Below are 25,895 nucleotides of genomic sequence, written 5' to 3'. Positions count from 1 at the left end.
CCTCGACTAAAAGGCCAGACTCCCCAAAATCCCATCAGCAGTGAGCAGTGGGAAGTCCCATCTGTCCCTGCTGTCTGATGCTGGGGAGGCTGGACACCTGCCCACGTTGAGCTTCTGTCTGCCCTGGGTTTTCAGAGTGAACTTTCCTCCCTCAGACAGGAGCCCCAGAACCTGTGGTGACTCCTGAGGGTCTCCCAGATCATTAAGAGACACAGCTTTTCCTTCCGCTGGGAAGACAGCAAGACCAGTGACTCATCTGTCACTGCTAATGAGCACAAAGGGTCTGAACATTGGGGAACACAGAGAGAAAAGGACTGAGATTAACCAGACACCAGGCTTTTAATTTTTCCCCAGAACATAGCCTATTTGTCATGCGATGTTAGAAGGACAGAGAAAATAAAGTTAATGAGCAGCCATTGTCTGTTTGAGAAAGTCTTTTTTTTAAAATATATTTTATTGATTTTTTACAGAGAGGAAGGGAGAGGGATAGAGAGTTAGAAACATCGAAGAGAGTGAAACATCGACCAGCTGCCTACTGCACACCCCCTAATGGGGATGTACCCGCAACCCAGGTACATGCCCTTGACCAGAATCGAACCTGGGATCTTTCAGTCCGCAGGCCGACGCTCTATCCACTGAGCCAAACCAGTTAGGCCCGGGCGAGAAAGTCTTAAAGAAAGCCACCGCAGAGAGATGTGGGTTGCCCGTGGAGATGTGCAGAAGAAACAGCGTGTAGCCAAAGATACCAAACATAAGCTCCATCTTGGGAGAAACTGGTTACCAAGAATTAGGCTCGAAACGCATTCATTAAAGCTTGCAGAATTCCACCCAAGAGCCTCTCCTCTCATACTGACGTGGATACCCCAAATCAGGAGTTGGTAACTGGAAGCCTGTATTTCATTCGGCAAGTGCAACTTTAAAAATCCTCGCTTTGGTCCTAGCCAGTTTAGCTTAGTGGATAGAGCGTCAGCCTGTGGACTGAAGGGTCCCAGGTTTAATTCCTGTCAAGGGCATATGCCTGGGTTGCAGGCTCAATCCCCAGGAGGGGGCGTGCAGGAGGCAACTAATCAATGATTCTCTCTCATCAGTGATGTTTCTATCTCTTTTCCTCTTCCTTCCTCTCTGAAATCAATAAAAATATATATTTTTTAAAATCCTCACTTTGAGTAGGGGAGGGCGGGGGTAAGGGGAAGAGATCAACCAAAGGACTTGTATACATGTATATAAGCCAAACCAATGGACATGGACAACAGGGGGATGGGAGCATGAGTTTGTGTGTGTGTGTGGGGGGGGGGGGGGGGGGAGGGAGGTTGGGGGTTAATGGGGGGGATGAGGACACATTTGTAATACCTTAACTAATAATAAAAAAATAAATAAATAAATAAATAAATAAATAAATAAATAAATAAATAAATAAATAAAATCCTCACTTTGAATGTGAACATGTTTTGTGGTGCATGCAATTTCCTGTTCTCCATAAGTTTGACCTTCCTTTTACATCAGGCTTCTTTACATATTTTACAGTGCTTTACTAGCTGGCCTCCGAAGGCATTTGACCTAGATTGCTCAGTAATATTCTCTAGAAAGCAAAGGAAATGAGAGGCTAATGATGCCCAACTTGGATTCTGGCTTTTGGAGCCCATTAGGGATGCTAGGGCTTGCTGGTCAGAGCTGGTCTAGGGGGATTCAGGCTGACTATTGCAGACTGGGCAGAGCACTGAGCTGTCATAGCCTTTATCCCACAGTACACTCACAGCTTGCATAAAAGTCTGTTGCCTCCACTAGGCACTAGGCATCTAAAAACATTCAATTCCTCAATATTCCCATTTTTGGGGAACTCTCAAAAAAGAAATACTAAGGAATTGGCCAAGGTCAATAACCTAGGTGTACTGTTACTGTATTTCCAGAACCAAAATTCAGATCTCATGGTTCAAACTTGGAAACATAGTATTGGAAACTGTGACTGCCCTGGACAATTCTTCACATATGAGCACTAGAGCTGTATAGAGCTTAGCCACTGTCCAGTGGGGGATGGGGGTGGTATCTGGGAGAGGGAGACACGTTTTCAGGGTTACACTTGCCTGTAAATTGGGATCTGGACTTCTTTCTCAGTGAAGAGTACACTGAATGATCTCGGATTTCCTCCAAACACCTGAAAACATACATACTGGCAGAGACATGACTGGTGTAGAAAACCTTTTATGCGGCCTGTGCGTCTCTATAGGTCTACTGCCGGAACCACCCACACCACCCAAGGCTCCGGGACGACAGCCTTGCAAACACATTCCTTTTACTCCAAACTGCATGACTGGGACATCCACAAATAATGACATGAATCCTCTTTAGGCTCCTGCAGAATCTTCTGGTCCTCCCTAATCAGATTCCATCCATCTTTGTGTCATACACTCCTGGCTCTTTAAAGATCCCGTAGCTCCTTGCTCCTTGCCTGGCTGACAGGGAAAAGAAACAACAAATTCCTTAATTCTGCTTCCTGAAAACCACTCAACTCCACCAAACTATCTAAAAATATGTTTCTGAATTCTAACGCAGAGACTTATGAGAGGGTAGAAAAGCTAGCTAAAATAAAGCTTATATGTGTAATCTCAGGAGAGGGTAGCTTAGAAATGACTATAAGAATATCACTTTTTCCTTGACTGCACATGGGGCCTGGCTTTAATAAGACACAATGGACCAAAAGTAGGTGAAAGCACTATAGCAGCACCCATGAAGAATAGGATAGGATAGACAAAGAGATGGGAGGGCCACCTAACAGGACTTTATTCTCAGTCCTCGAGACAACCAATGAAGACTTTTAAGTAAAACAGTTCTATCAATGAATTTTACTCTGTTAATCTAGTAACAAATGTTTACTAATTTAATTCTTACAGGATTAATCATCTATGTATCTTATAATTCTTTGCTATTCAAGAAGAACTGAGCAGAAAATAGAAACTTGGTGCATTCATTTCCTGGTTTAATAAAGGGGGGAAATCATTTTGTGTAAGTAAAAGAGAATCTATACTAATAAAAGGGTAATATGCTAATTAGACCTGGAGACCTTCTGGATGTTCTTCCGGACAAAGCCATGGTGGTGGGGCTGAGGCAGAGGCAGTTAGGGGTGATCAGGCCAGCAGGGAAGGGCAGTTGGGGGTGATCAGGCCAGCGGGGGTTGGGGAGGGGAGTTGGGGGCAAGCAGGCCAGCAGGCAGAGTGGTTGCAGCGGTTCTCAACCTGTGGGTCTCGAACAATGAAAATACATCCTGCATATCAGATATTGACATTACGATTCATAACAGTAGCAAAATTACAGTTATGAAGTAGCAACGAAAATAATTTTATGGTTGAGGGTCACCACAACATGAGGAACTGTATTAAAGGGTTGTGGCATTAGGAAGGTTGAGAACCACTGGTAGGGCAATCAGGCAGGCAGGCAGGTGAGTGGTTAGGAGCCAGCTGTCCCGGGTTGCAAGAGGGTTGTTCCACAGGGATCAGGCCTAAACTGGCAGTTGGACATCCCCTGAGGGGTCCCAGATTGGAGAGGGTGCAGGCCCGGCAGAGGGACACACCCTTCTCCCCCCCCGTGCATGAATTTCATGCACCAGGCCACTAGTATATTTATAAGGAAAATACATACCTTTTTATAAAACAGACATTTCAAAAATAATTTGGCTTTTGCCCAGCTGGTGCGGCTCAGTGGTTGAGTGTCGACCCAAAAACCAAAGAGTCACTGATTGGATTCCCGTCAGGGCACAAGCCTGGTTTGTGGGCTCCATCCCCAGTAGGGGTGCATACAAGAAGCAGTTGATTGATGATATTTCTCTCTCATCGATGTTTCTATCTGTCTCCCTTCCTCTCTCTCTAAAAACCAAATTAAAAAAATAATAATAATTTGGTTTTGAGACACTTTTTAAATAAAACTGTTTAAAAGTATATAAATATGTGGTAATAAACATTTTGTAATTGTTTATAAGACTGCTCATCACAACAAAAGGACAGCATTTCTCCTGATTTAGCTACATATTAATTTTCATTAGCTATTACCTTCACAATGTTCACAATTCATAAGCGACCAAAGACTATATAATGAAAGGACTTTTTCCCAATCCTGTTGCCCAGTCACCCAGTTTTGCTACCTTGGGACAATCAATATTTTTAGTTTTTGGGGGGTATTCTCCCAAATATATTTTTTAAAAAGCGAGTGTATATTAAATATATTTATCCACTTTCATACAAATAGAAATATACTAAGTATGGTGTTTTCATCTGGCTTTTTTCACCAACTATACATATTGGCACTCATTCCACATCATAACCTAAAGAGTGTCCTCATTTTCATAGCTTCACACAGTGCTCCCTCTGTATTCATTTAATCATTCTCCTACTAACGGCCATTTAGGTTGATTTACTATTTTGCTGTAAAAATGCTATCTGCAAGAACCTCTACGTGTCTCATTTTGCAAACATGTAAGAATATCTGTAGGAATAAACTTTTAGAAGTATAAGTTCTGGATTAAAGGGTATATCCTTTTGTAATTTTGATAGCCATTGCTAAATTGTGCTTTACCAACTTGCACAAAAATGCATTTCTAATTAGTCCTTTTATTGGCCAGTTCCATAATGTTAATTATTGTAAATTTAAAATATTTTAATATATGGTAGAGCTATATCTCTTTATTTTTAAGGGGTTTTTTTGGGGGGGGAGAGGAGGACTCTTTTGGTTTATTTATTTTTAATATGGATTTTATAATCAGCTTGTCTAGTTTTATTCAGGCTATGAATATAAAATCTTTTTTTTTCTATAAAGTGTGACCAACCCATAAAAAAGAATAGTGAGTTATATAAAAAGTAAAAAGTAACTTCATTTAGGTTTTATAATAATGACATGTTTAATTTCATTCTCTGAATGAAAGAAGTGGATTGAGCCCTGGCCGGTGTAGCTCAGCTGGTTAGGCTTGTCCTATGCACCAGGAGGTTGCCAGTTTGATTCCAAGTCAAGGGCACATGCCTGGGTTGCCGGCTGGATCCCTGGTTGGAGGGTGTGCAGGAGGCAGCTGATCGATGTTTCACCCTCCCATTGATGTTTCTCTCTCCCTCTCCCCTCCTCTTTATCTCAAAATCCATATACTATTCTTAAAAAAAAAAAAAGTGGATTGAGCCATGACCGGTTTGGCTCAGTGGATAGAGCGTCAGCCTGCGGACTGAAGGGTCCCAGGTTCGATTCCAGTCAAGGGCATGTACCTTGGTTGTGGGCACATCCCCAGTGGGGGTGTGCAGGAGGCAGCTGATCGATGTTTCTCTGTCATCGATGTTTCTAACTCTCTATCCCTCTCCCTTCCTCTCTGTAAAAATATCAATAAAAATATATTTAAAAAAAGTGGATTGATAAAATTCCACTTAATAAATGTAATAAATTAAGAACATATACTTCAAATCCATATTAGGGAGAATTTGGGTCAGTGTTTCTCAATGAGGGGCAATCTTGCTCCAAGGGACATTTGGTGAAGTCTGAAGACTTTTTAAAAATTTTTTTTATTGATTTCAGAGAAAAAGGGAGAGGGAAAGATAGAAACATCAATGATGAGAGAGAGGCGCCTGCCTGGCCCGTGCCAATATCAAGCAAGAGCCAGGAAGAGGCTGTGCAGCAGCTGCCTTCTTGTCTGGGGTACTGGAACCTTCCCAGTCCCTGGAACCTTCCTATTCCCTGCGATGATGCAATGATGCCAAGGCCACTATGAGGGGCAAGGAGTCGTTGTGGCTGAACCCCACTGAGCCGACGCCTCACACTCTTCCCATTACCTGGCCCGCACCACCTGAAGAAATAAGTGGTGGATTGGCCCCAAGTAAAAGCACAGTGTATGTATCCAACTTGCCCTTTTCCCTGACCAACAATGACTTATACTGGATATTTTCCAAGTATGGCAAAGTTGTAAAGGTTACTGTAATGAAAGATAAAGATACCAGGGAGAGTAAAGGTGTTGCACTTATTTTCTTTTTGGATAAAGACTGCACAAAATTGTAGCAGGACAATAGACAACAAAGTTATTTGCTAGTGACAAAAGCAAGCATTGCTTTGACAATGGAAGAGCAGCTGATGTCCCCCGAAGACAAAAGTACTTTGATAAATCTAAGGGCTATGAATGTGGGGAGAGTGGACACTTAAGTTATGCCTGCCCTAAAAATATGCTTGGAGAATGCGAACCTCCAGAGAAAAAGAAGGACACATATGTGTCCTTATCCCCCCATTTGCCCCCCCCCCCCACTCATGCCTTCACCGCCCTGGTGTCTGTGTCCATTGGTTGGGCTTATATGCATGCGTACAAGTCCTTTGGTTGAAAAAAATTCCTGAACCAGAAGAAGAAATTGAAGAAGTAGAAGAAAGTAAAGATGGAGGAGAAGATCCTGCTCTTCATAGCCTCAGGCCATAGCTTTCCAGCAAGCCAAAACTGAAGAAGAACAAAAAAAGTAGACCCCAGCCTCCTACTTCCCCTCCCCTGTAATCCCTACTTCCCCATGTAATCCTTGTCCTACCTTATATAAGCAGTTGGTGTATGGGGGTGGCAGAGCAAATTTTTGTGGATGACCTGCTGCTCTCCCATACCGCTGGCAGTACCAGAATAAATGCTCATATATGATTAAAAAAAAAGTGGAAACCTACCTAAGGGGCTCCCTCAACCTCTAATGATTCAAGACGCCCAAGGATAAAGAAAAGCACATATTTCAGTGATGAGGAAGAACTTAGTGATTAAAATTACGTTTATTATGTAAATACTAGAGGCCGGGTGCACGAAATTCGTGCATTTTTTTTGGGGGGGGGGTGGCTCCCTCAGCTAGGCCTGTGCCCCCTCGCAGTCCAGAAGCCCTCAGGGAGCGGGCCTAAGCCATCAGTTGGACATCTTTAGCACTGCCACGGAGGTGGGAGAGGCTCCTGTCACCGCTGCTGCACTCGCCAGCTGTGAGCCTGGCTTCTGGCTGACTGGCACTCCCTCTGTGGGAGCACATTGACCACCAGAGGGCAGCTCCTGCATTGAGCGTCTGCCCCCTGGTGGTCAGTGCACGTCATAACGACCAGTCATTCTGCTCTTTGGTCGGTTTGCATATTAGCCTTTTATTATATAGGATTAAAATTTTTAAAAAACGATGAGAGAGAATCATTGATCGGCTGCCTCCTGCATGCCCCCTATTGGGGACCGAACTCAGGCATGTGCCCTGACTGGGAATCAAACCATGACCTCCTGGTTCATAGGTCTATGCTCAACCACTGAGCCAAACCAGTTAGGCTGAAGACATCTTTGATGGTCATGCCCAGGAGCAGGGGTGTTGGTGCTCTGAGCATCTATTGGGTAGAAGCAGAGATGGTGTTAAACCTCCTGTGATGAGCAGGACCTGTAGTGCACCCACAACAAAGCATTGAAGACAAAAATGCCCATAATGCAGAGGCTCATATACCATGATTTAGAGAGAGAAGCAAAAAGATAGTCTCTTATTTAAAGGAAAATATAAAAGAAGGGGAAGATGGAGATGATCTATGGGAAAGCAAAGGTAAACAAAGGCAATAGGAAGTGTAAAATTCTAGTTCTTTATGAAATTTTAGTTATTTATTCATAAAAAATTTGATGTGGTATCATGTGAAAGTCTAACAACTCTAAATTGGTATTAGAGTGTACCTATATTTTGGGAGCTATCAGGGGCAGTATGCCAGTTTCTGTCTGATAACTGACACAGAATCAGGGAGAGAATGACTGAATGAAGGAGTTAAAGATGACCTTTTTTTGAACTAATGGGAGCTTGTGTCTGAGATAGTTCATATGTTAGAAAGGTCAAAGAAAAATATATCATCAAATATTTTTATATTTGTCAATTTTTAAGAAAAATATTATACATCATTATTGTTTGTTTTGATGCATGCTACTAATGAGATTCAGAATCATTGATTTATTAGCTATTTACATTTATTTACATTTTACTTATGTCTACTGCATTGTTGGTGTTCATTCATTGGTTATTGTGCTGTTTAGATATTAAAATAAATAAAAGTTTGTGTGCCACTTTTGTATTACAAACAAACAAAAATATGATGTGCTCTTGCAGTATAATGGTTGATAGTTTTCAGAGATATCTTTAGAGCATCTGACTAATATAAGGTAAGTTACATTTTGCTAAGTGTCCACTTTGTCTTTTTGTAAAACCAAATTCAGATTTTTATTGTTCTTATGACATCTTTCCTGCTCATTAACATTTTTGTGCTATGTGTAGCATATAACTTTATTGTCAATTCTGATGCTGAGTAATTCATTTGTTAACATTGCAAAAATAGATAAATTTTTGTGCCCAGCAATAATTCTGCAATTAGTCTATATAGCTGATAAAGTACTTCATCAAAAATTAATAGGACTTTTTTAGTATTTTATTTTCCTTTTTAAAAAAATATTTATTGTTGAGAGTATTATAGATGTCCTCCCTTTTTTCCCCATTGCTCTCCTCCAACCAGTTCCTGCCCCACCCCAGGCTGTCACCACTCTATTGTCTGTGTCCATAGGTACTGCATATGTGTATATAAGATCTTTAGTTAATCTTTTCCCGTACTCCCCCCTTCCCACTGAGATTCATCAGTCTGTTCCATGTTTCCATGCCTCTGATTCTACTCTATTCATCAGTTTATTTTTTTCATTAGATTCCTTATTCATTTATTTTGATTTTTAGATTCAATTGTTGATAGAAATGTATTTATTGCTCATTTTATTGTTCATAGTTTTTTTTTCTTCCTCATCATCTTCTTCCTCTTCCTCCTCTTCTTAAAGGATACCCTTCAACATTTCATGTAATATTGATTTGGTGGTAATGAACTTCTTTAGATTTTCTTGTCTGTGAAGCTCTTTAACTGATTCTCAATTCTAAATGTAGCTTTGCTGGGTAATCTTGGTTGTAGGTCCTTACTATTCATCATTTTGAATATTTCTTGCCACTCATTCCCTTCTGGCCTGCAAAGTTTCTGTTGAGAAATCAGCTGACAATTGTATGGGCCCTCCCTTGTAGGTAACTAACTACTTTTCTCTTGCTGCTTTTAATATTCTCTTTGTCTTGGCATTTTAATTATTATGTGTCTTGATGTGGGCCTCTTTGGGTTCCTCTTGTTTGGAACTTGTTAGTCCATTTCTTTCACCAGATAGGGGAATTTTTCTGTCATTATTTCTTTAAATAGGTTTTCAATATTGTGCTCTCTCTTCTCCTTCTGGTACTCCCATAATGCAAATGTTGGTACGTTTGAAGTTGTCCCAGAGGTTCCTTACACTATCTTCATATTTTTGGATTCTTTTTTCTTTTTGCTCTTCGAATTGGGTGTTTTTGCTTCCTCATATTCTAGATCATTGATTTGATTCTCGTAATCCTCTATTCTACTGTTGAATAAAAATTATTCTTTATTTCAATTACTGTGTGCTTAATTTCTGACTGGCCCTTTTTCATGTCTTTGTTATTCTCACAAAGATCCTTGAAAGTCTCACTAAGTCCCTTGCAGCTCTCATTAAGTCCCTTGAGTAACCTTATAACCATGGTTTTGAACTCTGTATCTAGTAGTTAGCTTGCTTCCATTTCTTTCATTTGTGACATGTTTCTCTGTCTCCACATTTTGGTTGCTTCCTTGTGTTTGTTTCTATGTATTAGGAAGAGCTGCTATGTCTCCTGGAATTGGTAGAGTGGCCTTGTATAGTAGGTGTCCTGCAGGGCCAAGTAGCTCAGCCTTCCGAGTCACCTGAGCTGGGCACTCTAGGTGTACCCCTGTGTGGGCTGTGTGCACAGCCTTGTTGTAGTTGAGCCTTAATTGCTATTGGCGTCACTGGGAGGAGTTGACCTCCAGGCCAATTGGCTGTGAGGACCAGCTGTGACTACAGTGGAAGTCCTGCTGTGTAGGAGACACACCTATGGAGCAGGGCTTGTTTCAGTGGGCTTTGGTGTTCATTGAGTTTGCGCCTTGAGTGTATTGCTTGTGGATCTGTAGAGTTGTAATCTGGTATAGTCTGAAGTTGTCCATTGAGTGTACTGGCTCTGGGGTCTCCTAGGAGGTGCAAAGGCAGCAACTGCCTGGGGTCATCCAGCAGGAGCTACAGAGAGATCTGCAGATGGCTGCTACTTGCATTGGGCTTGTAAGTGCCCAGGTGAGACCCAGCACCCAGCTGTAAAGAAGGCAGGGTGGTGCTAATGCTGGGTCTTGTGCTGTTTATTGAAAGATTTGGGGCCGCTGATGTCAGCTGCTGCTTGTTTGACAGATTTTAGCAAGTCTGAAGCCTGAGCCAGGACAGGCCATTCATATGAAAAAGCTGCTGCACATAGCTTGGGTGGGGCTGTAAATTGAATGGGGTGGGGTCTCAGAGAATTACCAGGGCAGAAAGAACAGTGTGGGCCACACTGATGAAAACTCAGATATGACTGCCAGTCAGCTCTGTGATGGGGAGATCCCAGCACAGGAACAATGATCCCTGTGAGCACCCCCATATGGGAGAAAGCCACCCCCGAGTTTTCATCTAAATGCCAGACAACCCAGCTCCTTCTCATTTGTACCTGGATCCCCCAAAGCAATCACTTGGCACTGGAGCTCAGAGGGAGAGGGACCATGTAAGCCATGCACCAGCCCTTTAAAAGGAACTGCTTGGCTCTCCAGCAGCCTCAGTGTCATTCAGCCACATTCCCTGCTGGTTTTTACAACTGGGAACTTCTCTTTCCAGCTCTGGAAATTTGGGCTGGAGGTTTGGTGTGGGGCTTGGACCCCTTGCTTCTCAAGGGAGGCCTCTGCCATGTAGATATCCCTTCCAATTAACAAAATGCCAAACATGGGAGTTAGCCTGTTCTGTGCCTCCGCCCCTCCTCCTAGTCTCAATGTACTTTCTTCTTTACTTCTCTTGTTGTAGGACTTTCATTCAGCTAGATTTCAGGCAGTCCTGAATCATGATTGCTCTGTATTTTAGTGGTAATTTTGATGTGGTTGTGGGAGGTAGCAAATACCTATGCTGTCTTCTTGGTTCTCTAATAAAAGTTTAGGTACCCATTTCTGATCATTAGAGCAATCCAAAAACTCTGTGTGTAGCTCTTGGAAAAGAGCACAACTTTTTCAAGCTGTGATTGATAGAATTTGATGTGGTCTGATTATACCAAAAGTGACTGATGTATGGTCACAAGAATTTATCTTGTGGTATCTTCTCTTGAAATGAACATATGTTTCATTTTTAGTTTATAAAATATACCATCTCCACCAATGTCCAGTTTAGTAGATACTATAGATGAAATGCCTTAAAACACAATTCTATCCAGTTGGGTGGCTATGGTAAAATAGGTAGATTATAGTAAGTGCTGACTAAGATGTGGAGTAACTGGAACACTCATACACTGCTGGTGGGAATGTAAAATGAATGGTTCAGCAAGTCTGGCAGTTCTTCAAGTGGTTAAACATAAAGTTACCATATGATCCAGCAATTCCACTCTGAGGTATGTACATAAAAGGTTAGAAAACGTATATCCATACAAAAACTTGCACACAAATGTTCATGGAAGCATTATTCATAATAGTCAAAAGGTAGAAACACTCAAAATTTCCATCAGTGGGAATACAAAAGAAAAGTGCTATATTCATACGATGGAATATTAGCCAGCCATGAAAAGGAATGAAGTACTGATACAGGCTATCAATATGGATGAGCCATAAAAATGTTAACTTCAGTGAAAGAAATCAGATAGAAAAGGCCACATATTGTATGATTTAATTTATATAAAATGTCTAGAATAGGCAAATCAATGGGGACATGAAGCAGATTAGTGGTTGCCTAAAGCTGGAGTGTGGGAGGTTGGGGCCAATGGGTGAGCCCCAACATAAAAAGAGCCTACAAATGGTATAGAGTTTCTTTGGGAGGAGTGATGAAAATATTTTAAATTTGTTTATCATGAGGGTTGTTCAACTTCATGAATATACTAAAACTCACTGAATTGTACACTTCATTATATGGTATGTGAAATATATATAGCTCAATATACCTTTGTTAAAAAAACCAATGAAACAAAAAAATGTTACTAAATTCAAACCAGATACTTTTACTTAATCTCAAAAACAAAAACCAAAACCACAATATCTTCTCTTAAGTAGTTATTAAATTCTACGATATTGAGTTAGTCAGAGATGCTTGTGTGGTCTCATGCAAACCCACAGCGACCTATGTCCTCACACATGAGGACCCTGCATGGCTGTACCTGAGATGATGTCTTTCTTTTATTATTATTATTGTTTTAAAAATATTTTTATTGATTTCAGAGAGGGAGGGGAAGGGAGAGATAGAAACATCAATGATGAGAAAGAATCATTGATCGACTGCCTCTTGCAGCCCCCACACTGGGAATTGAGCCCGCAACGCGGGCATGTGCCCTGACCTGGAATTGAACCGTGTCCTCTTGGTTCATAGATCCACACTCAACACTGAGCCACTTCCGCCAGTCCAGGCTGATTCTTTTTTTTTTTTTTTTTTAAATAATTTTTTTCTTTATTGACTAAGGTGGTACATATGTGTCCTTCTCCCCCCATTGTGCCCCCCACCCACTCATGCCCTCACCCCTTGGTGTCTGTGTCCATTGGTTAGTCTTATATGCATGCATACAAGTCCTTTGGTTGGTCTCTCCCTCTTATCCCCACCCACCCCTACCTTCCCTCTGAGGTTTGATGGTCTGATCCAGCCGTAGGCAAACTACGGCCCGCAGGCCGGATCCCGCCCGTTTGAAACGAATAAAACTATTGAAAAAAAAAGACCATACCCTTTTATGTAATGATGTTTACTTTGAATTTATATTAGTTCATACAAACACTCCATCCATGCTTTTGTTCTGGCCCTCTGGTCCAGTTTAAGAGCCCATTGTGGCCCTCGAGTCAAAAAGTTTGCCCACCCCTGGTCTGATCGATGCTTCTCTGTCTCTGGATCTGTTTTTGTTCATCAGTTTATGTTGTTCATTCCTTTTGTTTGTTTGTTTTGTTTTGTTTTGTTAATCCTCACTTGAGGATATTTTTTCCATTGATTTTTAGAGAGAGTGGAAAGAAAGGGAAGGAGACAGAGATGTGAGAGACACATCAATTAGTTGCCTCCCACATGCACTCTGACCAGGGCTGGGGATCAAGCCAGCAACCTGTACATGCCCTTGATCGGAATCCAACCCAGGACCCTTCAGTCCACAGGCTGATGCTCTATCCACTGAGCCAAAATGGCTAGGGCTGATTCCTTTCTTTTAGATGAGGAGTTTCAATATGTCCTGATTTTTATAAGAAAAATACCCAATTAGACAAATTAGTTAGACAAATTTATTCTTAGTCATTGGAGATTTTATTATTTGGTTTATAAGATTAGCTCTAGGGGGCAATATAATTTAGCAATATGTTTAATTTTTGTGTGATTTTTAGATTTTAAATTGTTTTTCATTTCTACCTGATAGTATGAAAAATTCAAACATACGGTTGAAAAAATTGTACTTAACATCAGCCAACCCACCACCTAGATTTTACCATTAACATTTCATTTTGCTGATTTTGGCACATATCTATCCACCAACTTACCCCACTTTTCTTTCATTCATCTCTCTTGTTACTGACATATTTCAAACTAAACTGCAGATAGCAGTACATGTCCTCTTGAATACTTTAGCATCTATGCTATTAACTAGAATTCAATATTTATTTATTTATTGTTTTTTCTTTCAACCTATAATTTGTATACATTGAAGTGGACAAACCCCAGCATTATTTGCTGCATTTGACAAGTGCATACATTTGTGTCACCCAAACCCCTATCAAGGTGTAGAGAATGATCATTCCTTTTGAAAGGCCCTTCCTGCCCCTTTCTAGTCAATCATGCTGCATTCTGTCCCCCCTTCCCACCCCTAGCCAAAGACATGCCCACTGTTTTCTTTTTTCCAATTTAGTGCCTTTAAAAAATTACTGAGAATAGATAAACAGAATACAAAATATGAGGACAGGCTGTAGGCATAGTCTTAACAGATGAGAATCATATCTTCTCTTTGATAGCATAAACCAGTCAAACTTCCTACATGCCCTTTATTTTCAATTACATGCAATGTTCAACCAATTTCCAGAAACCTGCCCAGCGTGTAGCCCTTTGCCTAGAGAGGCAAAAGCAGTCATTGCATGGCCTGGTTTTGAGCTCTCAGTGATTTGGGAATGGACAGAAGATGATGGATTGTGCTCAAAGCCCACTGCTGAGCATTTACAGGGAATACCTGATGATTGTTCCAGCCAAATAGAAGTGTCTGACCCTTCTTATTATCTTCTCAGAGGCTGAAATTGGGATCTTAAGGTGAAATCCAGTTGTCACTTACTTTTAATTTATTTGGAACATGAATTGAAAAATGACTTCTTGCCCTAGCCCGTTTGGCTCAGTGGATAGAGCATTGGCTTGCGGACTAAAGGGTCCTGGGTTCTATTCCTGTCAAGGGCACATGCTTGGGTTGCAGGCTTGATCCCCAGTAGGGGGCATGCAGGAGACAGCTGATCAATGATTCTCTCTCATCATTGATGTTTCTATCTCTCTCTCTCTCCCTCTCCCTTCATCTCTGAAATCAATAAAAAAAATACATTTTTATAAAAGGAAGAAAAATGTCTTCTTAATCTAACCACTGAGACAGATGTATCAAAAAGAACCAGCAAGCTAGATTTCTAAACAGAGGTGCTCTAAGCAGGGGAAATACAGATGTTACTCTCCTCTCCATCCTCTGTCAGGGCAGGACGCTCTGATCTTGCCATCAATTATTGATATCAATGGTCTTAATCTGTTATTCCCATCCTCTAGTGCAGTGGTTCTCAACCTTTCTAATGCCGCGACCCTTTAATACAGTTCCTCAGGTTGTGGTGACCCCCAATGTCATTGTTACAAATTGAACATAATTAAAGCATAGCGATTAATCACAAAAACAATATGTAATTATATATGTGTTTTCCGATGGTCTTAGGCGACCCCTGTGAAAGGGTCGTTTGACCCCCAAAGGGGTTGTGATCCACAGGTTGAGAACCGCTGCTCTAGTGGGAAGGAAAAGTCACTACATGACAGAGCCAAGAATTTTTTTTTTAAATATATTTTATTGATTTTTACAGAGAGGAAGGGAGAGGGATAGAGAGTTAGAAACATCGATGAGAGAGAAACATCGATCAGCTGCCTCCTGCACACCCCTTACTGGGGTTGTGCCCGCAACCAAGGTACATGCCCTTGACCGGAATCGAACCTGGGACCTTTCAGTCTGCAAGCCGATGCTCTATCTACTGAGCCAAACCAGTTAGGGAAAGAGCCAAGAATTTTAAGCCCATTTGGGGATTTTCCTAAGGAGCTCTTATAAATGTGAATTTGCTGGTTATTGATACACATTACCTAATTGCCTTTCCTTCTCCCCAAAGATTATGCCAATTGTTATTATTATTATTACTAAAAAGGCTACACTTCTTTTAAGCCATTCATTTTTTTGAACCATTTGTGAGTTAGGTAGGGCTCCCATAACAAAGTACCACAGACTGTGTGAGTTAAAAAACAGAAATTCATTTTCTCACAGACCTGAAGGCTGGAAGTCCGAGATGAAGGTGTTGGTGGGGCTGGTTTCTTCGGAGGCCTCTCTCCTTGTAGATGGCCTTTTCTCCCTGTGTCCTCACACAGTCTTCCCTCTGTGCGTTTGTCTGTGTCTTAGTCTCCTGATACGAACATCAGTCTTACCAGAATGGGGTTCACTCATATGAGCTCATTTTACCTCAATTATCTCTTTAAAGGACTTATTTCCAAATATAAGGACTTTCTGAGGTATTGGGAGCTAGGATGTCAACATACAAATATTTGGGGAACACAACTCAGTCTATAACAAGCCATAAAATACTTAAGGGAAAAACTTCATAAAACCATAAGAAAAATATGAGCGAAGCAAAAATATGAAAATGTAAAAATCTCATAACTTCATCAGTTTGAACAAGTCCAGGTCCTGTCTTATTTTGCCCAGATGCAGACCTCATTGATGGTTCTTTTTCCTGACTCTTATCCAGCAGTTTACAATGCAAACATCAATGCAAGTGTTCTGTCAGTTTTTTTAAGTATATATATTTTTTATTTTTATTGATTTCAGAGAGGAAGGGTGAGGGAGAGAGAGATAGAAACATCAATGATGAGAGAGAATCATCAATTGGCTGCCTCTTGCATGCTCCCTGCTGAGGATTGAGCCCGCAACCCAGGCAATGTGCCCTGACTGGGAATCGAACCGTGACCTCCTGGTTCATCGGTCAACGCTCAAACCACTGAGTCACTCCAGCTGAACTGGGTTTTATCACAAATCCAGCATTAAGTATTATTAAATAAAATATAAAAATCCAAATTAGTTATATATCACTCTTTTAATTTTCCCGAATAAATGTCCTAGATTGAATGTTTTCCTTAAGTTTATTTGTTATATATATTTTTCTTATTTAAGTTTATTTCACTATATCAGGTTTTTCTTACTTTATTAAATTTCATTTGAACAAACTTAAGTGTAACCTATACATAGTCTAAAACAATATCGGCAAACTGTATGTTTTTTTAAAAAATATATATATTTTATTGATTTTTTACAAGAGGAAGGGAGAGGGACAGAGAGTTAGAAACATCAATGAGAGAGAAGCATCGATTAGCTGCCTACTGCACACCCTCTACTGGGGATGTGCCTGCAACCAAGGTACATGCCCTTGACCGGAATCGAACCTGGGACCCTTCAGTCCCCAGGCCGACGCTCTATCCACTGAGCCAAACCGGTCAGGGCAAACTGTATGCTTAAGAAAATTTTTTTCTGGTAGTTGCCTAATCTGTACCATTGCCTCTAGGATTTCTAGTAAAGAATCAGTAAGTTTCTATTACAGAAATAAGTATAATTTGAAAAGGGGGCTTGTAGCACTTTACATAGGCTATGCATATGTCAATTGTCCACATCAAAGAATGGGGAGGGATTCTAGAACTAGAAACAAGAAATGAGACGCACACACACACAACAGTGACATTTAGGCAACAGGAACTGATGGGGAACCCTACTGGCAGGTACTGGAATAAAATGTCAGAAAATGGTTCAAATTGAACTATTTGGCATCTGGTTATCCTGCAATTGGAGCTTAGTGATGACAGGATCCTGCACTAGGATCATTTGCCAGCAAACTAAGGGGCCACTGATGCTTTTTCTCAGCATGTCAAAGTGTGGAAATGCAAGGTGTGTGCTACTCTATTTTTCTGCATTAATCTTTTCTAATCTTTGGCAAGTTGTGTTGATGTTTAGAAAGAAGAATCTCATTTGATTATTGATGGTAGCTCCTCCAGGCACTAAAAAGTAAACCCCACAGAAAAGAAAGCCATCTACCAATCTTTACTTTAACAGGGGAGACTAGTAGGGAGCCAGGGTGTCTCCTTTTCTTTTGTCATGTGTTATGTCTCTTCTATCAGCACTAGGCAGATGATGTAGATAGCACACACACACAAAAAAGTCTGTACTCTGTGCTGACCAGTCTGAATGGGAAACTTCCCTTTCTGGTTCTGGTAAAATTTCTCCTTGAAGGAGCCCACATTTAGGATTCGCCAGGACCAGCAGGAGCAAGGTGGGCTACTGACTCCTTAGATGGGGGATTTGGCCATTTTTATAATGATTTGGATTTGGGCATATTGTTCAGTCAGCCAAACCCTCTGAGGGGAGTGGCAGATGGGAATGTAAAGGCTCTCCACTTAAGGACACCTTCCTGCTCTCACCTTCAATGTGTCTTTATTGCTCCTATCTGTAGCCACTGCCAGCATCTGAGCAATGAAGTTGAGGGCTGAGGTTGGGTTTGGAAAAAAAGAAAGCGGACTCTTTCGATTGAGGACACATTTCCAGCATGCTATGAGGAAGTCCGAGCACAGGAAATGTCTGGGTGGAAGGAGGTTGGAGAAGGAGATCACGGTATATATGTATATTACCTAGGGATATAATTAAATTGTAGATTCTGATTCAGTAGTTTTGGGATGCAGGAGTTTGGGACCGCCTCACTCCCACCAAAAAAGGCAAAGAGAGGGTGGGGTGCTAGGTGGGGCTTCACAGGAGTTTCAGATGGAACCAGAGCTAGAGCCAACTCCCCCTGGAAGTCCCTGTAATCGCTTAGACAAGCAGCATGACCCCTGGGGTCCCTTTCAGCGTCACCATTCTGATTTTGGGTTCTGAAATCTAACAAGTGGGTTCTTAAACTTCTGGGGTCACAGACATCTGTGGGAACGATGCAAGCTAGGTATCCTCTTGTTTCCCCAAACGCACACACACTCCTAATTCTGCAAACCGCTTTAGGCCCCGCGGGCGGCCCCGCAGCCCGGGTGCAGAACTTCTGCCCGCCCCGCTTTCGGGTTGCACCCGCGACCTGGGCGGGTCCAGGGCTCAGCATCTGGCGCGGCTCCGCGTCAGCCGGGCGTGGGCGTGGCCACAGCGGGCGTGGGCGTGGCCACGGGCGGAGACCACGCCCCTCGCCGAGGAAAGGCCGAGCTTGCTGCATTGCAGCCGCCGCGGCGCCGCTCGGCTCCTCACTCCCAACAATGGCGGCTCCGAGCCCGAGCGGCGGCGGCTCCGGGGGTGGCAGCGGCAGCGGCTCCCCGGGCCCCATGGGGTCCCCGGCGCCGGGCCACCCGGCCGTCAGCAGCATGCAGGGTAAGGAGCGCGGCAGCGCCGAGACCCCGGCTCCCCGGCGCGGCCGTCGGCGGCGTCGCGGCCTGTCGCCCCGCGCGGACGCCCCCCGACCCGCCGGGGCAGCCCCCGGAGCCGCCGCGCCGGCCCCCCGCCCACCCCCGCGGCTTCCCGCGCCGGGCCTGCCGCGGCGGCTCGGCCAGGATCCGGCTGGGGCTCGCGCAGGCCCCGGCCGCGGCCTCCGCCCGCGCTCGGCCCTGGGCCTGCCCGACGCCCCCGCGGTCCCCGGCCCACCTGGCGGGAGCGCCCCGCCGCGGCGGCTTACCTGGCGCGCCCCTCCCGCCGGCCCCGGACGCGGGCTCGGGCTGCGGCGGCGGGGGCGGCGGGGGTGGCGGGGCCTGGCCGCGCTCCCGGGGCGCCCAGGTAGGCGGCGGCGGCGGCGGCGTCGTCGTCCCTGCCCGCGCCCTCGGCCCTCGGCCCGCTCCCTCGCTTGGTCCCGCCGCCGCCTGGCCTCGCGCAGGGCCATCTTGGTTCCCTTCGGCCACCGCTGCAGCCGGACCCGGGTTGACCTCCGGGTTCCGCGGTCCTGTGGGACCTGCGTTTCCAAACTTCTGCGGGGTCTCCGCGAGCGGGGAGGGCTGGGGGTTGCTCGGGCCTGTGCCACCTGGAAGGTAGTGAGACAGCCACTGGCCTGGTAGCAGCCATTTGTTCCGGCCCGGGAATCCCAGTGTGAGCCTTGCGTGCAGAAAGGCATAGATAAGGAGTGGGTTCGGGTGTTGGAGAGACGCAGGAAAGAGGAAGGCAGGGGCCAAGGTGCGCTGTGCAGTGTCTGGACCTCGGAGGCAGCCTCCTAATGGATGGCTTTCCCCCCTGCAAATGCTTATTAGCCGCGTGTGGCCCTTGACAGCGGTCCTGTGAAAACACCAGGCCCCAGCCCACCAGGGACCGTTTCCTTGACTTTACTGGGGAATTTCGAGGAGCAATGCTATTTTTAAAAAAGGGAATCTCAGAAATGTCTTGACAGCTTTAGCAAACTGCTTAGCTCAATTATTAGCAGAATCAGGTGGAGTGCTCCTGGTAGTGTGATCATAGTTATTCTTTGATTAAAATCTTCCTAAAGGGCTCCTCCTGGGTCCCTCTGAACTGGGCGTCTAGTTAAGTTCAGCATTTACTGATTATTTCATGTGTGTGAGAACGTGTGTGATTCAGGAAGCAGAGACAGGGTTGTATTCATTTTTATAATCCTGTCACCCTCCCCAGGAGGTGATTTTAATATACATAAAGAACAGCGATAGATACAGAGAGAGGATGATGTCAGAGCTCAGGACATTTTCTGTGCAGGCCCTCAGGTAATTAATTCAGATTGAATTAGTTATTGGATGCCACTGTGTTGCAAATCACAGCATACAGCCGAAGTGCAATTTGGGTTTCCTGATCTTACAGCTTTACAGCCTAGTTGTTGGTGGGAGATGAAACAGCAAAACGACAATTTAGGATTGTAATGCTTATCCAAAATGGATGACATAAAAATAATGTGATTTTGGGTGGTGGTGGTTTTTTTTTTTGGGGGGGGGGGGGAGGGGAGAAGGGGGAGAGAGGAGTTGACCTGTCTCTTATATTGGAGAAGAGACTTCCAATTCTCAGCAGAAAGAACCATTTGTGTGAAGTTTCCAAAGTGGGAAAGAGCTTGGATAGTCTAGGAATTCAAAGGAAGTCATTGCACTGAGGAAATTATTCTGATGCTCTCCATTCTTCCTTCCCCAACCCTGTGTTTGTATCCTAGTAAGCTACACTTTTGAATAAGCTGAACTCACTTTAAAAGGGAGGAGGCTTCAAACTTTTCCTTTAATAATCGATGACTTTTCTTTTATCAGTACTGTGTGTAGGCTTGATTGATTCAGGAACCTGGTATGTCAGTTCTTAACCTCTTTCGATTATTCAGAATGAAGAGAAGTGTTTGAAATTCTCAGGATGTTGTCTAGCTGAGTTCAGGTTGTAAACCATGAGCTTAAGCAGCAATTTAGGATCTCTCTTTTTTGTTTGTTTTGTAATATTAAAGCCTACCCTCCAATACTTCATCTACCAAGACCTTTAGCTTTAGATCAGACTTCATAGAGATGGTCCCTAAAAGATGTTGTATTTACACCCCCTTCCCACCATTTGCTTCTATTTGCCTCCCAAACATTGCTTTTCGGGGAGTTGTTAATGACCATGCTCTTTCAAACAGCAGGACTCAGTTTTGGGACGTAATGGAAAGCATTTCATATAACAGATAGTGGTCCTTTTGTGTGATAAGCACTGCATGGGGCACTGGATAACTCTGCACACCTTTTCCCAACTTGGACCATTCTTGATGTTTGTGACTCAGGAGTGGTCCAAGTTAGAAGTATTGTTTGCTTTTTTAATATATATTTTTAACATTGATTTCAGAGAGAGAAAAGATGAGGGAGAAATAGAAATATCAATGATGAGAGAGAAAATCATCAACTGGCGGCTGCCTCTTACATGCCCCTGCTGGGGATTGAGCCCCCAACCCAAGCATATGCCCTAACTGGGAATCATGAACTCCTAGTTTATGGGTCAACGCTCAACCACTTGAGCACACCAGCCAGGCTGGGAAGTATTGTTTTCTTAATATCATAATGCTTACGAGCCAGAGCTCCGGAGTCCTGGATTTGAATCCCATATCAGGACTTAAGATATTTGTGACCGTGGGCAAGATATTTAACCTCTTCAAGCCACAGTTTCTCAATTGGAAAGTAGGATTAATGCTTACCTCACTGGTACTCTGAGAATACATATAAATATAAGCATGGGACTGGCATATACTAAGGGTGCTGTACAAGTTAGCCATCATCATTGGTAAAAACAACAATACTTTTATTTGTAATGGTCTCATTAATGGTCTCTTTCATTATTAATAGACGAGTCCCTAACCGCTCATGAGCCACTCAGTTTCTTAAGCTTCATTATTAATGGGTCCTGTCTTTCTCTAACCTGTTGATTTCCATTTTTTCATTATTGAGCATCCCCCCTCAGAATATGCTTGATGAATCTTTATTCTACCTGGGTTCAGGTAACTGTTCTGCCATATACAAGCTCTGTGACCTTGGGGAAATTACCCACCTTTTCTGAACTGAGTATTTCATCTGTTAAAATAGGGATAATACCTACCTTATAGGGCTATCATGAGAATTACATTAGAGTAATGAATGTGAAAGTGCTTTGAAAATAATAAGTATATAAGAATTGTTATCAGAGATGATAACCTGCTTTAGTTACTAGTCACTTAAAATGTAATAGATGTAAAAGATCTCATAAACACAAGAAGTCAAATTTATTATAGAAGAAAAAGCAGGGAAATATAAAACTAAGAAATGTCAGTTTTTTAAAACTTAAAAAATTGCTTAGAATCAATAATTGATTCTTAAAAACATGGAGGCATTTGTAAAGTACTTGTTATAGGAAATACAGAATATGTTCTAGGTGCCTCTGATTCTCTTGATACGCTGGTTTAAACAGTTATTCTTTTTTTCTTGGTAGGTTTCAAATATAGATGTATAACAAAACTTAGGGACATTTTATAAATATCAACTGAACATTTTATAAATATCAATTCAAGTAACTGATAGTGAGATTCTACTTTTAAAAAACATTCAAAACTTTCAAGTATAATGAAGCATATCTGTTAAGAAAAAGTGAATATTTAAAATCAATATGCTTTTTCTTACAATAATATTGGAATATATACAATATGTATGAGATGCCCTATGTGTGATTCTATTGGACTATCTATTCACCATTTAGTCTGTGGTTTTCAAGAACCACAGGAGGGTGCCTTTATCTTAATTTTAAAGAACTGAATTGTGTGGACATTGGTTATACATAGTTCTAAATCCTAGAATTGCTTGCCTTTCTCTGTATTGCATACTATTTCTTTTACCATTTATTTGCTATAACCTGATACTACCATTCCAGCTCAGAAAAATTAGTTCCCTCTGAAAGCACATATTGCATTCTCTATGTTCCCTTAAAAATGAGAGCAACCCTAGTGTTCAGTTTTTTTTCTCACTTGAGGATGTTTATTGATTTTTTAGAGAGAGAAGAATGGGAGGGAGGGAGGGAGAGAGAGAGAGAGAAAAAAACATTAATGTGAGAGTGAAACATTGATCATTTGCTTCTTGTACTTGCTCCAAGTAGGGATTGAACCAGAAACCTACCTATGTGCCCTGACAGGGAATTGAATTCACCATCGTTTGGTGTATGGACAGCACTCCAACCAACTGAGCCACCTGGCCAGGGTCCTAGTGTTAAAAATTAAAATGTAGAAAAACATTGCTTTTAGTATACTTCTTTTATAACATTTCCTTTTAATGTGTCTTATCACAGTGAATGTATGCTGAAAGTTGTTGAAGGTGGGATATTAGTTAATCCTGTATTTTGAGTCATGTGTTCTTTTTTTGTGAAGTTCTTTCTTTTTAAAAAAATATATTTTTATTGATTTCAGAGAGGAAAGGAGAGGGAGAGATAGAAACATCAATGATGAGAGAGAATCATTGATTGGCTGCCGCCTGCACGGATCAAGCCTGCAACTTGGTCATGTGCCCTTGACCGGAAATGAACCCTGGACCCTTTAGTCCGCAGGCTGACGCTCTATCCACTGAGCCAAACCGGCTGGGCATCATGAAGTTCTTTTTAAAATTATGTTTCTTTTACCTAATTTGAGAAGCTGGATTGATTTGGGCCCATAGAATTTTCCTTATTTTTCGGGGTCTGGAGATCATAATTAACTTCATCATGCATAATCCAGGTCAATCACTTTTGCAGTCTCCCTCTCTGGAAGATAGAGATGGCCCAAATGATACAACCTTTGAAACTTTAATTCAGACTTATAATGGGAAACTAATAGTTAAGAAAGCTCTTTTTCTCTATCCTTACCTAATTTGATGCTCATATGCATCTGTTAAAGGGTAGTTGGCATAGTCTTCTTTCATAGATCAGGGAACTGACTTTTAAGTAATTTGCTCTAGTAGAGGTGGGTTTAGACCACCTGTATGACTGATAGCTATTGTTCTTTTTTCAACTCTACTACACAGGTTCACGTGGTTCTCTGAGCTCTTTTTAAGTCATTTTATTTTTTTAAAATATATTTTTATTGATTTCAGAGAGGAAGGGAGAGGGAGAGAGAGGGATGGAAACATCAATGATGAGAGAGAATCATTGATTGGCTGCTTCCTGCACACTCCCCACTGGGGATCAAGTCTGCAACCTGGGCATGTGCCCTTGACTGAAATCGAACCCAGGACCCTTCAATCCACAGGCCGACGCTCCGTCCACTGAGCCGAACCAGCTAGGGCTCATTTTAACTGTTCAGAGCTGAGGGAAGAATCTTTGCCAGAAGTGAGGCAGATTCCGGAATAGAAGGGAACGATCACTTTAGGCTTCAGTTAGGGGTGGAACGCTAAGCATTTAGCCACACTTGGGTTGATTTTGGAGCTGTGGTGCTTGTTGATGCTCCTGTATGAAACAGATGTGAACTTGTTGGAAGGTTTCCAGCTGCATTTTGAATTTGGAGGCATTTTGACTGGGAATTTACAAGTAAGTAGAAAACTTTAATTAGGCCTTGAGGCCCAAGAGGTCATTGTAAAAATGAAAGGTAATAGAACTCTTTGAGCACTATATATAATATATAAAAGAAATTCATTTAGCATAAAAGTTAATACCATGCGTTGCCATCCTGGATAAGTCTGCCATCTGCTTATGGGCATGGGTTAACTTCTAGCCCTTCACCCCCAACTCCAGAAAGTCTTCATGTATCTCTTCATACTTTTAGGTTTGGGAACTAATGGATACTTATAGACAGGATTCAAGGGCAAGGAGCGATAAGATTGGCCTAACCTTGCTATACAGTGAAAAGGAGCACTGGCCAGTAGTTAAACAGAACTCAAGTTGGACCTTTTGAAAGAAGATAGCAGTCACAGCTTGATTCTTGAGGATCAATACATCATTCTCACCACAGGGAAAGATGATTGATGTAGATACCACAGTAGTTTTCCACACCATATTTTATCTTACCAAAAATCACTCCAAATTTTAAAAAGGGAAAACAAGGTCAGTGTTGCCAGAGATAGCTCTGCTATGTATTTGACATGCCTGTGTCTGTTCATTGCCTGGCTTTGCAGACAAAGACATTAAGTAGTTCCCCTAATATGTTTGCCAGTATTCCTGGTATCTGGTTTAGGTTCCTGTCGGGGAACCTGGGGAAGTGTTTCCTTTTTGGAGTTGTTAGAGTCCTCAGGACACCAGACAGTGTCTAGGAAGGGCTGTAGCAGGAATGTAGAGCCCTGGCTCAGTGGCTCAGTTGGTTGGAATGTTGTTATACCAAAAAGTTGGGGTTTGATTCTAGGTTATGGCACATAGCCAGGTTTCATCCTGGTTGTGGCTCGTACAGGCAGCAACTAATGATGTTTCACTCTCACATAGATGTTTTCCTCTCCCCCCCTCCTTCCTCTTTGTCTCAAAAAAAATCCTCGAGTAAGGATAAAAAAAAAAAATACTGAAAAAAAAAGACGACGTGTAGAGTGTGGTTTGGGGATCCCCATGCTCTCCAGAGTTCTTCCTTTTTAACTGTCTTAAGTTGACTGGGAATGTAAGGAGAGGGAGGGACTGGCTTTGTGTAGGTTAAGCTGGTCTGGTAGGGAAGGTGCCACAATCATTGCTCACCTGAGGGAGAGGCCAGGAATTATAATGACTGTGATAATATTAACCTGCTTTATTCCAGGCTCTGTGTTGGGCATTTTAGATATATTGCTTTACTTAATCATCACAAAACACATTTCTGTAGTACTATTCTATTTTACAGACGAGAGAATTGAGGCTTGAAGAGGTTAGATACTCTCCCTGGGTGTCCTAGGCTTCATTGAAAAGGCTTGAGGTCCTCACTGGGTAGCTCATTTGGTTAGAGCATTGTCCTGAGGCACTAAGGTTCCGGGTTCGATCCAAGGTCAGGAGGGCACATACAAGAATCAACCAGTAAGTGCATAAAAAAGTGGAACAACAAATTGATGTTTCTCTTTCCCTTCTTCTCTCTAAAAAAATTAATTAAAAAGAAAAGAAAAGAAAAGGCTTGAGATGATAATATAGCATTAAAGTTACATAACCAGAGTCAGTCTTTGGCTACAGGGAGGAAAAAGGACTGGCATATTTGACTGATATTTATAAAATCAT

The 25,895-nt window shown here is 42.4% G+C and overlaps 1 protein-coding gene and 1 pseudogene across 9 annotated transcripts in view; both read left to right on the top strand.

Moving 5' to 3' along the window:
• Positions 1-5,730: 5,730 nt before the first annotated feature.
• Positions 5,731-6,745, top strand: LOC132219265 (zinc finger CCHC-type and RNA-binding motif-containing protein 1-like; annotated as a pseudogene).
• Positions 6,746-18,497: 11,752 nt separating this feature from the next.
• The window catches only part of MAP2K4 (mitogen-activated protein kinase kinase 4), a 114,214-nt gene continuing 106,816 nt past the window's right edge, over positions 18,498-25,895 (top strand). For 4 of the 9 annotated variants that reach the window (XM_059668587.1, XM_059668593.1, XM_059668594.1 and 1 more), the window contains exon 1: positions 18,499-18,692. In XM_059668587.1, the coding sequence (XP_059524570.1) occupies positions 18,581-18,692 (112 nt within the window). In that variant the 5' untranslated portion in view covers positions 18,499-18,580. Of the gene's footprint in view, positions 18,693-25,895 lie in introns of all 9 variants that reach the window. The other 5 variants (XM_059668590.1, XM_059668591.1, XM_059668589.1 and 2 more) reach the window with 3 other exon arrangements.

The sequence above is a fragment of the Myotis daubentonii genome, chromosome 16 (genome assembly GCF_963259705.1).
Source record: "Myotis daubentonii chromosome 16, mMyoDau2.1, whole genome shotgun sequence".
NCBI classification, from domain to species: domain Eukaryota; kingdom Metazoa; phylum Chordata; class Mammalia; order Chiroptera; family Vespertilionidae; genus Myotis; species Myotis daubentonii.
The sequence above is the reverse complement of the archived record's forward strand: the minus strand, read 5'-3'. Positions and strand labels throughout refer to the sequence as shown.